Source organism: Anomaloglossus baeobatrachus, chromosome 3, assembly GCF_048569485.1.
Source record: "Anomaloglossus baeobatrachus isolate aAnoBae1 chromosome 3, aAnoBae1.hap1, whole genome shotgun sequence".
NCBI lineage: Eukaryota > Metazoa > Chordata > Amphibia > Anura > Aromobatidae > Anomaloglossus > Anomaloglossus baeobatrachus.
In genome coordinates this window covers 563,175,729-563,190,551 of record NC_134355.1, presented here as the reverse complement: position 1 = coordinate 563,190,551, position 14,823 = coordinate 563,175,729, and the positions used below count along the sequence as shown (strand labels likewise).

Below are 14,823 nucleotides of genomic sequence, written 5' to 3'. Positions count from 1 at the left end.
AAATCCCATTTTAAATGATAGTTTTGGCTATGCTATTATACTGCAAATCTATATTTCATAACTCTGCTGTGTCATCTAATATATAAAGCTGCGTGTATGTATGTATGTGCGTGTGTCGCATTTGCAATCACAAAATTTTGTACAGACACCCCATTTGACTCAGGGAACGTCATAGACTATGTTTTAAGGGGAAACGTTATCCCCGCGCTTTACAGAAACCTGCTTACATTAAAGTCAATGGAGCAGGAAGCTACAGGTCATTAATAGGAGCTGTGTTTGGTTGCTATAGGCAATGAAGGACGTTCTTAGTATAAGAAGCTTATGTGTGAGGTAATGATATCGGTAGTGACACACAGAGAGACAGACACTCAGAGAGGCAGACACTCAGAGAGACAGACACTCAAAGAGACAGACACGCAGAGAGACAGACACGCAGAGAGACAGACACGCAGAGAGACAGACACGTAGAGAGACAGACACACACAGAGACAGACACTTTGCACACTACGACATCGCAGTCAAATCAAAAGTGACGCACATCTGGCATCGCTGTCGACATCGCAGTATGTGAATCCTTTTACATACGATTAACGAGCGCAAAAGCGTCGCTATCGTATGATCGGTGTAGGGTCCGACATTTCCATAATTTCGCAGCAGCGACAGTATGATGTTGTTCCTCGTTCCTGCGGCAGCACACATCGCTGTGTGTGAAGCCGCAGGAGCGAGGAACATCTCCTTACCTGCGTCCCGGCTGCTATGCGGAAGGAAGGAGATGGGCGGGATGTTTACGTCCCGATCATCTCCGCTCCTCCGCTCCTATTGGCCACCTGCCGTGTGACGTCGCTGTGACGCCGCATGACCCGCCCCCTTAGGAAGGAGGCGGTTCGCCGGCCAGAGCGACGTCGCAGGGCAGGTGAGTGCAAGTGAAGCTGCCGTAGCGATAATGTTCGCTACGGCAGCAATCACAAGATATTGCTGCTGCGACGGGGGCGGGGACTATCGCGCTCGGCATCGCAGCATCGGCTAGCGATGTCGTAGTGTGCAAAGTACCCCTTAGAGAGGGTGAGTGAGAGGGAGTGACAGTTACTATCCTGGGAATCGCCAGGTACTACAGCTAGTTACTAATAAAAGTTCAGACTAAACAAATGTCTTCCCTCATTATGTTCTGCTGTTTGCTACAAAGTAGCTATTTTATTCCCAAGAATACACAGTAAACAATAACCTTCTCTCTTCAGATGTAAGTAGACTGTTGGACAATACATATGAAGATGTGTATGTAAGGTAAATTATATAAACTGTAGCCTTCCTTGTGATCTGGAAGTCTCCTTAACTTTAGAAGAATTTGTATATAAATGAATGAAAAATGAGGTAAATAAAGCTTTTAATATAGAAAGATAAGGAGATGGGAATAAAGTCCAGTGCATTTAATGTAAATCTTCTCTCTCTCCCCTGCGTTATTACTCATCCTATATTACCTGATATTTTCGGACCTACGTGCATTAGTTTGTTCCACATTTCTTGTTATTCTTTGAACTCCAAGCCCCGGGCAACAAGTCTGAGTACATTGTACCCCTGCCTCCTATTGTTATCTACAGAACGTACTTATTAGAGCTTTGTCAAAAGGCCAGAAATACAAGTATGGCCAGGTACTGGCAGTTCCTAAAAGCAGCTGGGGATGCACAGCATGGAAACCACTAGACAGAACAGTGTATACTACCTAACAAAACACACAGAAAAAGCAATAACTGAGCTGGAACCTCAAGGAACGATTCATGATGGACGGCAATAGTATAACACAACTGATTCCTCAAGTGCCTTTTAGCTGGTAAAATCATTAAAGGAGTTGTCCGCCACATTTTTTGCCAATGTGGGTGATTTTAATATAATAAACTGAGTTATAGTCACCGTCCAGTGCCTGCACGAATCCACCGATATCTGTGCCCACTCTGGAAGCCATGGCTGCTCCGTTAGGAAGTTACAGGATTGGTGATGCTAGTGATTACCAAAGTGATCAGGTGACTAGAAGAGAAATAGTCCATAATGCGCTCTTCCAGTCACCTGACCACTGCATCCAATCACAGGTTTCAGTAGTCCTGTGACTTCTAGGATAGCCAGGGAGATACCGCTTCTTGAACCAGTGCTGAACTGCAGAGTGGACCATCCATGCCTAAAAATGAAAGATTTAAAGAAGTTGTCCACTATTTTACATTGGTGGCCTGTCCTTAGGGTAGGTTAACAATGTCTGATCAGCCGGGGTATGAAACCTGGCACCACCGCCGATCTCCTGTTCCCGGTGCTGGCAGCGGTAGCAGGCGGTCGGAAATGCTCAGTTCCGGACCGGTTCCATCTTCTGATGGCAGCCCTGCCGAGTACTGCACATGTGCCTCCTATTGATTTGAATGAGAGGTACATGTGTAGTACCCGACCATGGCCACTAGCAGTTGACGGGGTAGCTCCAGTACTGAGCATTTCCATCCGCCTGCTGCAGCCGCCAGCACAGAGAACAGCTGAAGGGCGGGGGTGCCGGGTGTCAGACCCTGGCAGATCAGACATTGATGATCTATCCTAAGGTAATGTAAAAGTAGTGCACAAGCTCTTTAATAATCAGGCAACCTTTTTAACTTTTATAAGTAATAGAGCAGTTTTCCCACTATTTAATGTCATTATTAGTGATGCACGAGCACTATCATCCTCTGGTGCTCAGTACTCATAACATGCATGGAAAACATTCCGGAAAAATGCTTGCGTTCCCCCTTGACTTGCATTATACTTGGTACTCGAGTCATGCCCTTACAAGCATCCAAAGCTCTTTACGAGTATGGAGCATGGTAGTGCCCGCTCATCACTAGTCATTCCTAGATTAGTACCCCTTACCTCTGCTCATATCTCTTGATCTTTACTTCTGTTTTTGCTCGTATCACTTTGGTTAAGTTCCAATAAGGAGCTTTTGGTAAGTTTTTGATGTTGCATATTTCAGTTGTGCAAAATACACAGCGTCGTATCGCTCCAGCTAAGTGGATGGGATTTATAGAAATCTCATGCCCATTGAGGTTTTTTTACGTAAACGGACCTGTGGTGCGTGTTTCACATCGGTAACATGTCACTGAGTTTTATTAATTGCATTGGATGTGGAAAACCCACAGGTAACCACACAAGACTCAATAAAGGTTTGTCAAAGACAAATACCAGAAAGTATCAAAATGAAAGTAACTTTATTTGAAAAACGAAAGAACAAGAAGAGACAAAAACTGCAGCATCAAAAATGCAAAAAGAACATGTTAAAAAACTTAATCAGAGAACTAATTTTCTACATAAACTTAGAACTGATTGCCCTATAATATCTAATTTTTGTTCCCTGTCCACAATTATACCTGTCAGCGACCTTTTTCAGGACCCCAGAACCCCTTCAGACGGGTCATTTTTCCACAGACAATTGCAGTTACATGAGATCACTATCTCCTCAGGAAAAGGTTTTTAGGCCTTTTGAACCACTCTGCTTAGCGAAGGACCCTCCAGAAGACACCGTCTCTCTGTTATACAAAACCTTCTTGGGTGGCCGGGTTGCACGGGTGGATCCTCCCATTTTTTTTTCCAAGTGGGAGGTCGACTTGGATAGCCACCTGTCTGAGGAAGACAGGTCTAAAATCATGCTCTTCACACAGAGGGCTTCTCTGAGCTCTCCTACCTAGGAGAGGGGGTATAAGATCCTGTATAGATGGTACAGATGCCCCTCGGCTGTGCATGCAATGTTCTCTTTGACCCTGGACAGCTCCTGGAGTTGTCTGCAAAACAGAGGTTTGTATCTACACATCTGGTGGTCATGTGATTCCATTAAAGGCTTTTGGAAGGCAGCGTTTGACCTTATTAATCTGCTCTCAACACATAAAATTGATGCCTCTCCTGAACTTGCTCTCCTGTTGCTTTGCAATTTCTCAATATCTAAGTTAAAAAAAAGCCTGCTCCGACACGTCCTAGCCACTGATACCCAGAATCTGGAAACAGACTCGGATCTTCTATCGGACAGATCTGTTAGCGGAAATGCATGATCTATTCAGAATGGAGGAAATAGTGGGCCAGGCCACAGATTCCTTTGGCTAGAGTCCTTGATTCATGGACTTCTTGGATCAGGAACCCACCTGACTGAGATTTTTGGTTAGCTGGCGGTGATTGATGACAGGGCAGGGACAATCCTCCCCCACCTGGAGGGGTGGCCACTTGAGCAGGACAGGGCATGTGTCCCTCCCCCCTACCCCCCCGCCTTTCCTTCTATTTTTTCCTTATTTATGTAAACTTACTATTTCCCCAAGAACTCTCATGTCCTTGTCTAGTTTCCCTTCTTCTTCTCTTTTTCTTCAACTAATCCTTTCCTCTTCTTCCTTCTATTAAGTTTTCCGCACATCCTTAGCAGAATTTTATACTTTGCGATTATTTTTGTGATTTACATAACAGCTTTGGCTTTACAATTGTATGCCTTATATTTGAAAACGAAATGTTATCTTTGGTGCAATGGCCATATAACATTTTTGCTGTTTTATACTGAAGTTTTGCAATAAATATTAATTGAAATAAAAAAACACAATCAAAAATTCAAGGTAAATAACACACGTAACCTAATTCACCTACTGGGTGCAGAAAAGCTGCAGAGAATCTGTAACCCAAAAACTCACCAAATACTCATTGTGGGAATTTAGCCTTAAGCGGGCTTTACATGCAACGACATTGCTAACGAGATGTCGTTGGGGTCACGGAATTCGTGATGCACATCCGGCCTCGTTAGTGACGTCATTGCGTGTGAAACGCACGAACGACCGCTAACGATCAAAATTACTCACCTAATCGTTGATCGTTGACACGTCGTTCTAATCCCAAATATCGTTGCTGTTGCAGGACGCAGGTTGTTTGTCGTTCCTGAGGCAGTAAACATCACTACGTGTGACAGCGCGGGAACGAGGAACAACATCTCCTTACCTACGGCCGCCGCAATGAGGACGGAAGGAGGTGGGCGGTATGTTCCGTCCGCTCATCTCCGCCCCTCCGCTTCTATTGGGCGGCCGCTTAATGACGCCGAACAAACCTCCCCCTTAAAGGAGAGATTGTTCGGCGGCCACAGCGACGTCGATGAAGAGGTAGTTGCGTGTGATGCTGCCGTAGCGATATTGTTCGCTACGGCAGCGATCACCCAGTGATGCGCCACCGACGTGGGCGGGTGCTATCGTTCACAACATCGCTAGCGATGTCGCAGCGTGTAAAGCCCGCTTTAGGTTTACCATAAATGTTAGATGCCTGTTGAATCATTCAGCAGATAGTGACACAATCTCTCACAACCCTCCATACACATGTATTCTCAATTTCGTCAGGCGTACATGTGTTCAGAATGAGGAGAGGGGAGTAAGCAGCAGCAAGACATCTTTGAAAGGGGCATAGTTTAACTGAGAACAAAAGGATTGGGCATGTTAAAATCAATCTGACCAATCAACATCCTCAATCACCTCCTATTGGGGGTGAGTAAGAAGGCCTCATAAATAGTATATGGTTTGCTGGTCTTACTGTGAAATTTGGTAGGTCTGCCAACAAACAATAAGTTACAGTTTCTGTGCTTTTCTGTAGGGCCTTTATTTAAAATATCAGTATTTCCAACCTTTCCCATAGTCCAATGTTGTGCCACAATATGTAACCCTAAAGGGTTATTCCAATCTCCAAGATCCTATCCCAATATGTAGTAGGTGTAATAATAATGATAATAATATTAGCACATACCTCCAATTAGAAATGTAGTATAGTTCTCCTGATATAGCCATATCTCTTACCTCATGTGCAGGGCATTGCAGCAGAGAAATCCATGGTTATGACCACTCATATATGGACAATTAGTTGGTTGCTCATGGTTGTAACCATGGATACTGAAGCTGCAATGCCCTGCACATGAGGTAAGAGACATGGCTATATCAGAAGAACTATACTACATTTCTAATTGGAGGTATTTGCTAATATTATTATTATTATACCTATTACATATTGGGATAGGATGTTGGAGATGGGAATACCCCTTTATTGGCCCTTTTCCTGCTCATACATGTTATTTAGTGAGTCTCTGGAGAGGGGGACATTTTACGGTTTACAGAGTTTATGTTGTTCATCGGGTTCAGCTGAGCAAATGTAATACAGTATATAAAGCTGAATGTATGTATGTGTGTATGTGTGTGTGTATATGTATGTCCGGGATTGGCATCTGCACCGTCGCAGCTACAGCCACAAAATTTTAACAAAAAACAAGAATCACTCTTACCTTGCCTGGTTGACAAAGCTACAACGAAACGCGCGTCCCTCAGGCTTGGTGTGAATCCCCTCCACCTCTGGGTACTGGTATATATATATATATATATATATATATATGACTGTTATCTGACCTGTTATATAGGGGCTGCAAAGATTCTTGTTTGATCCACTAGAATATGTATAGCACTTTATATGGGACAGTGTGCAATGTTTATGTAATCCCCCAGCTTTTTTAGTAACTGTAAGGCTATGTGCGCACGTTGCGTACAGTCACTGCAGAAATTTCTGCAGCGATCTGAAGAGCACATGTGCGCTTTAAATCGCTGCAGAAATGTCCGTAGTGAAAAAAAAAAAAAAACGATTCCATGCGCTCTGCCTGCAGCTCCTGCCATAGACACAGCAGGAGCTGCCGGCAAAGCGCACGGAAGAAGTGACATGTCACTTCTTAGAACGCAGCGCTTCGGCAGTAGCCGAAGCGCTGCGCTCTAAAACGCCACGTGCGCACGGCCTCTGCACAATCTCCATAGACTGTGCAGGGGACGCAGGACGCATGAAGTTACGCTGCGCTACAAAGCGCAGCGTAACTGCATGAATTACGCACACGTGCGCACATAGCCTAACTGTATTGCACATGACACTTTATTCCCTGTATCCTTTGTGGACATGTATTTTCTTGCAGCAATAATGTGACTTAATTACCTATATACTGAATACCTGGATACCCTTTTTTTACCCCTGTTTCCTACATGCATTTTAAGAGTGTCATAATATATATGGTATTTTCCAGTTAATAAAATATTCATTGTTATCCCTTAAACCACAATTCTTTGTTTTTTGTTGAATTATGCCTGTGGTGGGTTATTTACCTATTTGTCCTACAATAGGATACGCCCTGTTATAATTATTTAGATCATCTTTTTGCAGCCACAAAATTTTGCACTCTCACACGTCTGGACCCCGAGAGCGTCATAGGCTATGTTGTGAGGCGAAATTTTAACCCCGCGCGTTACAATTTACCAATCAATTTTGCCCCTATCTATTTAATGGGGAAAAAGTGATACGAAATGTGTATATGCACAGACATCTCATGTGACCCAGGGAACGTGGTAGACTATGTTTTTGACAGGAAAATGTAACCCCGTGTTTTACAGTTACGCTTCAAAAAACATGACTTCATTAAAGTAAATGGAGCCTGGAACTACAGGTTATTAGTAGGAGCTGTGAGTGGTTGCTATAGGAACAAAAGACATTCATAGTATAAGAAGCTTATATGTGAGGTAATAATATGTCGGTGGGAAGACGGATAGAGAGACAGACAGAGACAGACAGGGAAAGCGACAGAGAAATAGAGACAGACAGGGAAAGAGACAGACAGAGACAAACAGTGAAAGAGACAGACAGAGACAGACGGTGAAAAAGAGAGACAGACCTGGAAAGAGACAGATGGGAAAAGAGACAGACAGACATGCAGACAGGGATAGAGACAGGCAGACAGGGAAGGAGGAGACAGCCAGAAAAAGATAGATGGGGAAAGACACAGACCTTGATAAAAACAGACGGGGAAAGAGACAGAGAAATAGAGACAGACAAAGACAGGCAAACAGGGAAAGAGACAGACAGGAAAAGACACAGACAAAGAGACGGGGAGACAGACGGGGAAAGAGACAGACCTGGGAAAGAGACAGGCCTGGAAACAGACAGATGGGGAAAGAAACAGAGAGATAAAGACAGACAAAGAAAGAGACAGGCAGACCAAGAAAGAAGCAGACCTGGAAAGAGGCAGCAGACCTGGAAACAGGCAGACCTGGAAAGAGGCAGAGCTGGAAAGAGACAGACCTGGAAAGAGACAGACGGGGAAAGAGACAGACAGCGACAGACGGGGAAAGAGACAGACAGAGACAGACAGGGAAAGACACAGATCTAGAAAGAGACAGACGGAGCACATTACTTGGCCAATTTAGTTAAATCTGTGTGGAATATCTGTGGTGTTGAAATATATGTTGTGAAATGCTTCTATTAGCTTAGTTTTTGCCTTTTAATAATTACATTTCTATTTATTTGTTTTGTGGTTTTTGTGTGCACAATACATTTTTGTTAATACATTCTATTTTGTTAACAGCAGTTATTAACCCGGGCGAAGCCGGGTAGTACAGCTAGTTTTAAATAAAACTGCACAGACGCCACTTCACAGACATACTTGATGTTCCTTGTAAACTGTATTCTTGCCCCTAAATGATTTCCTGACTTTGTGGCCTAAGTTTATCATTTCCAGATAAACGTGTTTGTAAATGTCACCTGTTCCAGTAGATCTTTTTTCTAAATCAAAATGCATAGAAATAATAAAGTCGCAAGACATCATTCCTCATTCAGATGTCTGTTTTCCACATGCTTGTTTTATCCTTGATTTTATGGATAAAGCACATACCTCCCATAGTCTATGGTGCTCTTCAAATGTCCGTGTGTTCTTGTTGACCATGTAACCGTTCGTTTTGGTTTTGAACCATTCATATTCAATTTCGATACCTGAATCATGGATGAAAATAGCCCGTATAAGTAAATGGGGCTGTGAAAAAATGTGTGTTATGCGTTCGTAATGGAGTAATGTACAGGAGGAGCTTTGCAATATTTTTTTTAACTACCGTGTTTACTCAAAAAAATAAGCCCCACCAGGCTTAAAGAAGTGGTTCAATACTCTGCAGTAGTGGCCACCTCTCTGTAAAACTGATAGGAAAGGCTTTTTCTAAACTCCTTGATCATCGAATTCTGCCTGTGAGCGTCGCTATTGCGATCCGCTCATCCCCATGCAGTGACCCCCGGGCTCTGTGACCTCTGAGATCCAGTGATGTCACATCAACTTCCAGTTGACCTGACATCACCGCAGCTGGCCCCATTCTCCCTAAGTGACTGGGCTGTGGGTGATGTTTCAGCGTCTGGAGAAACTAATGCTTCAACTTATTAAAATCTTGGTGAAATTTGTTACATGCAAGACTTCATTTATATATTTGTCTGTGCAACACAGAAAACAAGTTAATCCTGTTTCTTGTGTTTGGCACATTTCATACAAATAATGAGCGGTGCCAGCACTTGGCAGAATAAATAGAGGTGAACTCCATGCTCGCAGCACCATCACATGATTTCTACCTTTCATCAGACTTAAAGAAACATTGTTAATTTGTTTCCATGCAAAAGAACATCAATAAAAGAAACCCTACATTGGGTATAGTAAGCACATTGGGAGACATTTACCAAAATGATTTAGTCTCCAAGTACGATCCTCCTAGTAATATTAGCGAAGCACACAGATCTGTTATTTGATTTCTATCGTCTTTTTTTTTTTTTTTAGCTCAGATTTTAAAAGGCCGTACAGCAGAACCTTGGATTATGAGCATAATTTGTTCCGGGAGTTTGCTCTTAAACCAAGTTACTCTTATATCAAAGTGAATTTTCCCATAGGAAATAATTGAAATGCAAACAATTCATTCCACAACCCAAAAATATTTACTGTATTTATACAAACTTATTACAGTAATACAAAATAATGTACTGTATTCATACAAAATAAGTACACTAATACAAAATACTGTACAGTACAGTGAAAGCATATAAAGCACATTAAACTGCACTTTAGCTTCCAATAGAATTGTTGGTGTGCGGGAGGTCCAGTCAAGTAATGTGCTGTACTGGTCAGCCGAAAGAAAGTACAATACTATATCCACAAATGCAAATTGATAGACATGCAATATAGTATATACTGTACTGTACAATGGTATATTGTGTACAGTATACAGTATATAGGTACACAAAGTTACCTCCAGTACGGGTCAAAGCGCGATGAAAGGACAGAACCAGACGTGTGCACAGTGAGTATTTGCTCTTCTTGCAAAGCATTGCTCTTAAACCAAGTTACAAATTTTTAGAAAGCTTTGCTTGTCTAGCAAAACGCTCTCAAACCAAGTTACTCTAAAAGCAAGGTTCTACTGTATTACCAATTTGAGTCCTGTGAGTTTTGAATGGATTTCTATCTCTAGGGTTACTGTATTCACTGCAGCAAGGTTACTACGGTAATCACAAGGTTAAAAGTTAATTTTAAAGTTGATTTTAATCAATAGATCTTGAAATAATAATAGTTTCTACAGTTGGATGTGTTTAATAAAAATTAATAGACAGAATATCAGCTCACCATATGACATTTTCACATCAAGTCCTATTTAGATTTTTAGAAATTGGTTGCAAAGAGAGATGTCCAGTGATGCAAATATCTAATTAAAACTTTACATTTATTTGCAAAAAAATTAAAATACCAACTTCATGAAATATTGGATATAGTCCACACATAAACAATAGGCCTACTCATTTCAGTGTGAAGCCTTAATCATGGTACGGTCTGTCAGTAACTCTATGTCACTTGGAGTTTTGCACAAACTTCGCCAACTGTCATGGCGGCGGCAGACTCTGCTCAGATTGGAGATTCTGACATTTCATACTATGGTTTCTCTGGTGTCTGGCATCAACAGAGGCAGACTCAGACGTCAATCTGCTGTGTGCTGATTTATAGCCAGGCTAGTATGAGTTAAAGGGAACCCGTCAGGTCCAATATGCACCCAGAACCATGAGCAGTTCTCGGTGCATATTGCTAATCCCTGCCTAACCGTCCCTGTATACACTAGCATAGATAAAGAGATCTTTAGAAAAAGTATTTCTAAACATCTATAATCTTATAATAATGAACGCGGGGACTAGTCCCAAGGACGTTATATCCCCTGACTAGTCCGTCTTCTTAGCAAGTTAGTACTCCTACAGGTTTGGTTTACCAGAGACTCTGTCCATCTGTATCTGAGTGAGTACACCAGTGCCATCCGGCACCACGCTGCGCTGCACCGTGATCCTGCACCCTGCGAGCCCCATCCTACTGGAAGGCAAGCCTCCCCCATCGGGCCCCGGGACACACCACCCCTACCCTTGGAGGGGTCAACACCTAGCTGCTCCCCACCATCGCTCCCGGGAACTCCGTCACCAGCAGCGGTGGTGCCCACCATCACCACAATCCGTGGGTGGCGTCACGAACTCTATCCATCCCAAAACCGATCCAAATCCCCTTTTCACTCATGGGCGAGGAGCGCTGCTCGAGCCCCGGGTCCGGCCCGCTCGAGCCACCGAGGAGAAGGCACCGGATCCGAGCGCGACCTCCCCGAGCAGCCCCCGCGACGGGGAAGCTGGCCCCCACCCTCGACATATACAGGGACGGTTAGGCGGGGATTAGCAATATGTAACCAGAACTGCTCGTGGTTCTAGAGGCATATTGGACCTGACAGATTTATTTTAATCTCTGTTGGTCTGCTTGCTCCTTTGATCACATGTTGTGGGGAGGCGTATCACATCTGCTCCTCTCCTCTTATTGCTAGTTGAATCCTTCCACCCATGCCAGCTATAGTTTGTTCTATGTTGGTCTGTGAGGTGTTGTGTCCTCAATGGTCTGCTGAAAGTTGTGCTTATTTGCTTGATGTGGTTGTGGAGTTTACCCCTGTGGTTTTATAACTTCATTTCTGCTCTTGCTGTCTTAACCTTTGTGTGTGAGTGCTGCGTGACAGAGTTGTGGTTTTCCCTTGTCTGTCTTTATCTGTGGGTTTCATCTCTCCTGTCCCTCTTTAGAGGGTGGGGGAATCAGATTAGGACTGGTCAGGAGCAGGGCCAGGAATTAGACTCTAGAATCTCCACCTAGCATAAAGCGGGCTTAAGGTGCTCTTAGCTTGAGGGACAGATTTGGAGCCCGATTCCCCTCTGTCCCATAGTCATCATGGCACTCTATCATATATTTATAAATAGACCAATTTCATTAATAGATATAGCAACCAAATTAAATAATACATATGTAATTCATCAATTAAAAACTTCTGATAAATAAAACTGTCAGTCTATAAAAATAAATAATGCACAAAGAAGCAAAGAAATTAGTATTGCAATATCAAATCCTGTCTCTTATTCATACCATCTGGAACTCGTCCCCAGGGTGAAGATCCATTTAGATTCTCTAATAGTTTCCTTCTATGATCTCCACCTCTGATCAGTTTGTGCACCTTTTTTATGCCTAAAATTTTTAACCCTTATGTGTTTGTGCCTTGATCCCTTAAATGTTCCTTCATCCCTTAGTAATATGTATTTAGTGTAATGTGGATGCGTTTAAATATTTAGTGATCGCCATCTTCTCTGGTTCCCAGCGCCATTCCGATCCTAATCTGATCCATGTGACCACAATTCAGACTGTCCGGTTTGCACAGTGTCTTCTGGGTGGCTCAGAAGTCATTTTCTCAATGTAATTGTATGAGGTCATTGATGTGAATCTCATAGACTTACGTTAGGACAGGAACTACTGATACAGCTAGAACACATCTCAAACTCTGGCCTGCAGGCTGATTTTATTTGGGCTATGTGGGGCCCATTTATTCTGTATGGAAAGCTATGTGGAGCCCATTATTCTGTATGGAGGACTATGTGGGGTCCATTATTCTGTATGGAGGACTATGTGGTGCCCATTATTCTGTATGGAGGGCTATGTGGGGCCCATTATTCTGTATGGAAAGCTATGCGGGGCCCATTATTCTGTATGGAGGACTATGGGGGGCTCATTATTCAGTATGGAGGACTATGGGGGGCTCATTATTCAGTATGGAGGACTATGGGGGGCTTATTATTTTGTAAGGAGGACTATGTTGGGCCCATTATTCTGTATGGAGGGCTATATTGGGCCCATTATTCTGTATGGAGGGCTATGTGGTGCCCATTATTCTGTATGGAGGACTATGTTGGGCCCATTATTCTGTATGGAGGGCTATGTTGGGCCCATTATTCAGTATGGAGGACTATGTGGTACCCATTATTCTGTATGGAGGACTATATGGGGCCCATTACTCTGTATGGAGGGCTCTGTGGGGCCCATTATTGAGTATGGAGGACTATGTGGTGCCCATTATTCTGTATGGAGGACTATTTGGGGCCCATTATTCAGTATGGAGGACTATGTGGTACCCATTATTCTGTATGGAGGACTATGTGGTACCCATTATTCTGTATGGAGGACTATATGGGGCCCATTATTCAGTATGGAGGACTATGGGGGGGCCATTATTCAGTATGGAGGGCTATTGGGGGCTTAGTTTTTTGTAAGGAGGCCTATGTTGGGCCCATTATTCTGCATGGAGGGCTATGTGGTGCCGACTGTGCGAGCGGACCTCAGCTGCGGGGGACGGGCCAGCACTGCGGGGGGGGGGGGCGGTGCTGCGGAGGATTGCGATTCTCGCTCTGTACGCGCGGTACACCGGTGTATCGCGAGTGCAGTGCGATTTTTCTCTTGCCCCATTCACTTGAATGGGTGCGAGAAAAAAGAGTTTTGCATTACAATCGCAGCATGCTGCGATTGTTTTCTCGGTCCGATTAGGGCTGAGAAAATAATCGCTCTTGTGTGCTGACACACAGGCTAATATTGATCCGAGTGGAATGCGATGTTTTATCGCACTCCACTAGCACCGATTTTCTCGCCGTGTGGCTTAGTCCTAATAGTACTAATTATAATAAACATAATACAAAAAAATGATGGCTACATGGTCAAACGTCTGGGGGGTGTTCAGAGTTCCTAGTAACTGAATCAACGCTTCTTCTTGATGTTGATCCTTCACCTGTTTTCCTTCTTGAAACACATGTACGCGGTGTTACAGAGTTGATGTAATTAATTCGAGTGTTGTGTGTTTATCTCTTAGGTTTATGCCTACAGCGATGACATAGTATGAAATGAAGACGGACCTCCTGTTTACTGCATAATACAAGAAGCTGGAGAGATGAGGCGTTTAACTAGAGAAGGAGAAAGTGTCGTGGGACGTGGCCCACAAGGATCAACGCAAGCCTTAGGAATTAAGCAGTACCAGATGTCAGAAGAAGAGGAAGGAGAAGAAGAAAATATGGAGGGGTGTGAGCAGCCCCGATACATCCCTATCCGGAGGCATTCTCGTTTTTATACCTCGATGAGAGCACGGAAGATTAGAAGAGACAGAGGGAGCGGTAGAGACTCCATGGAAATAGAGACACAGAATCCTGGTAAGGGAAAACGTGACTAAATGTTGATCAATAATGAGTGATTGAGTAGTTTACTGGTGCAATAAATAAAGGATGGAAAGGTTGCAGTTGTACCTAGGTGAGGATTGCTCTGCCTTAGGTCTACTTCACATGCCCGTATTTCCAGTAAGTGTGATGTCCGTTTCCACATGTATCGGAGACACGGACATACGTAGACACATTAAATTCAATGGGTTTGTGCACATGTCTGTCCATGTGGAGCACACGCATGTTCATATGCTCTACACGGTGACATGTCCATTTTCTGCTGGCAACATGGGTGTCACAGGTCCCGCACACTGATGTGATCCATGTGACATCAGTGTGACACATCCCACAGAAAACACATGTCCCATAAAAAAAATAATTTTTATACTTACCTGTCTCTGGCACTGCTGTCTAGTGTGCTGCTGTCTTCGTCGCTGCTGTTACTTGCTTCTGGGT

At 43.5% G+C, this 14,823-nt stretch overlaps 1 protein-coding gene across 3 annotated transcripts in view; it reads left to right on the top strand.

Annotated features, from left to right (window-relative positions):
• The window catches only part of NGEF (neuronal guanine nucleotide exchange factor), a 453,640-nt gene that overhangs the window by 109,143 nt on the left and 329,674 nt on the right, over positions 1-14,823 (top strand). For all 3 annotated transcript variants that reach the window (XM_075340891.1, XM_075340890.1, XM_075340892.1), the window contains exon 2: positions 14,028-14,361. In XM_075340891.1, the coding sequence (XP_075197006.1) occupies positions 14,106-14,361 (256 nt within the window). In that variant the 5' untranslated portion in view covers positions 14,028-14,105. The remainder of the gene's footprint in view (positions 1-14,027; positions 14,362-14,823) is intronic.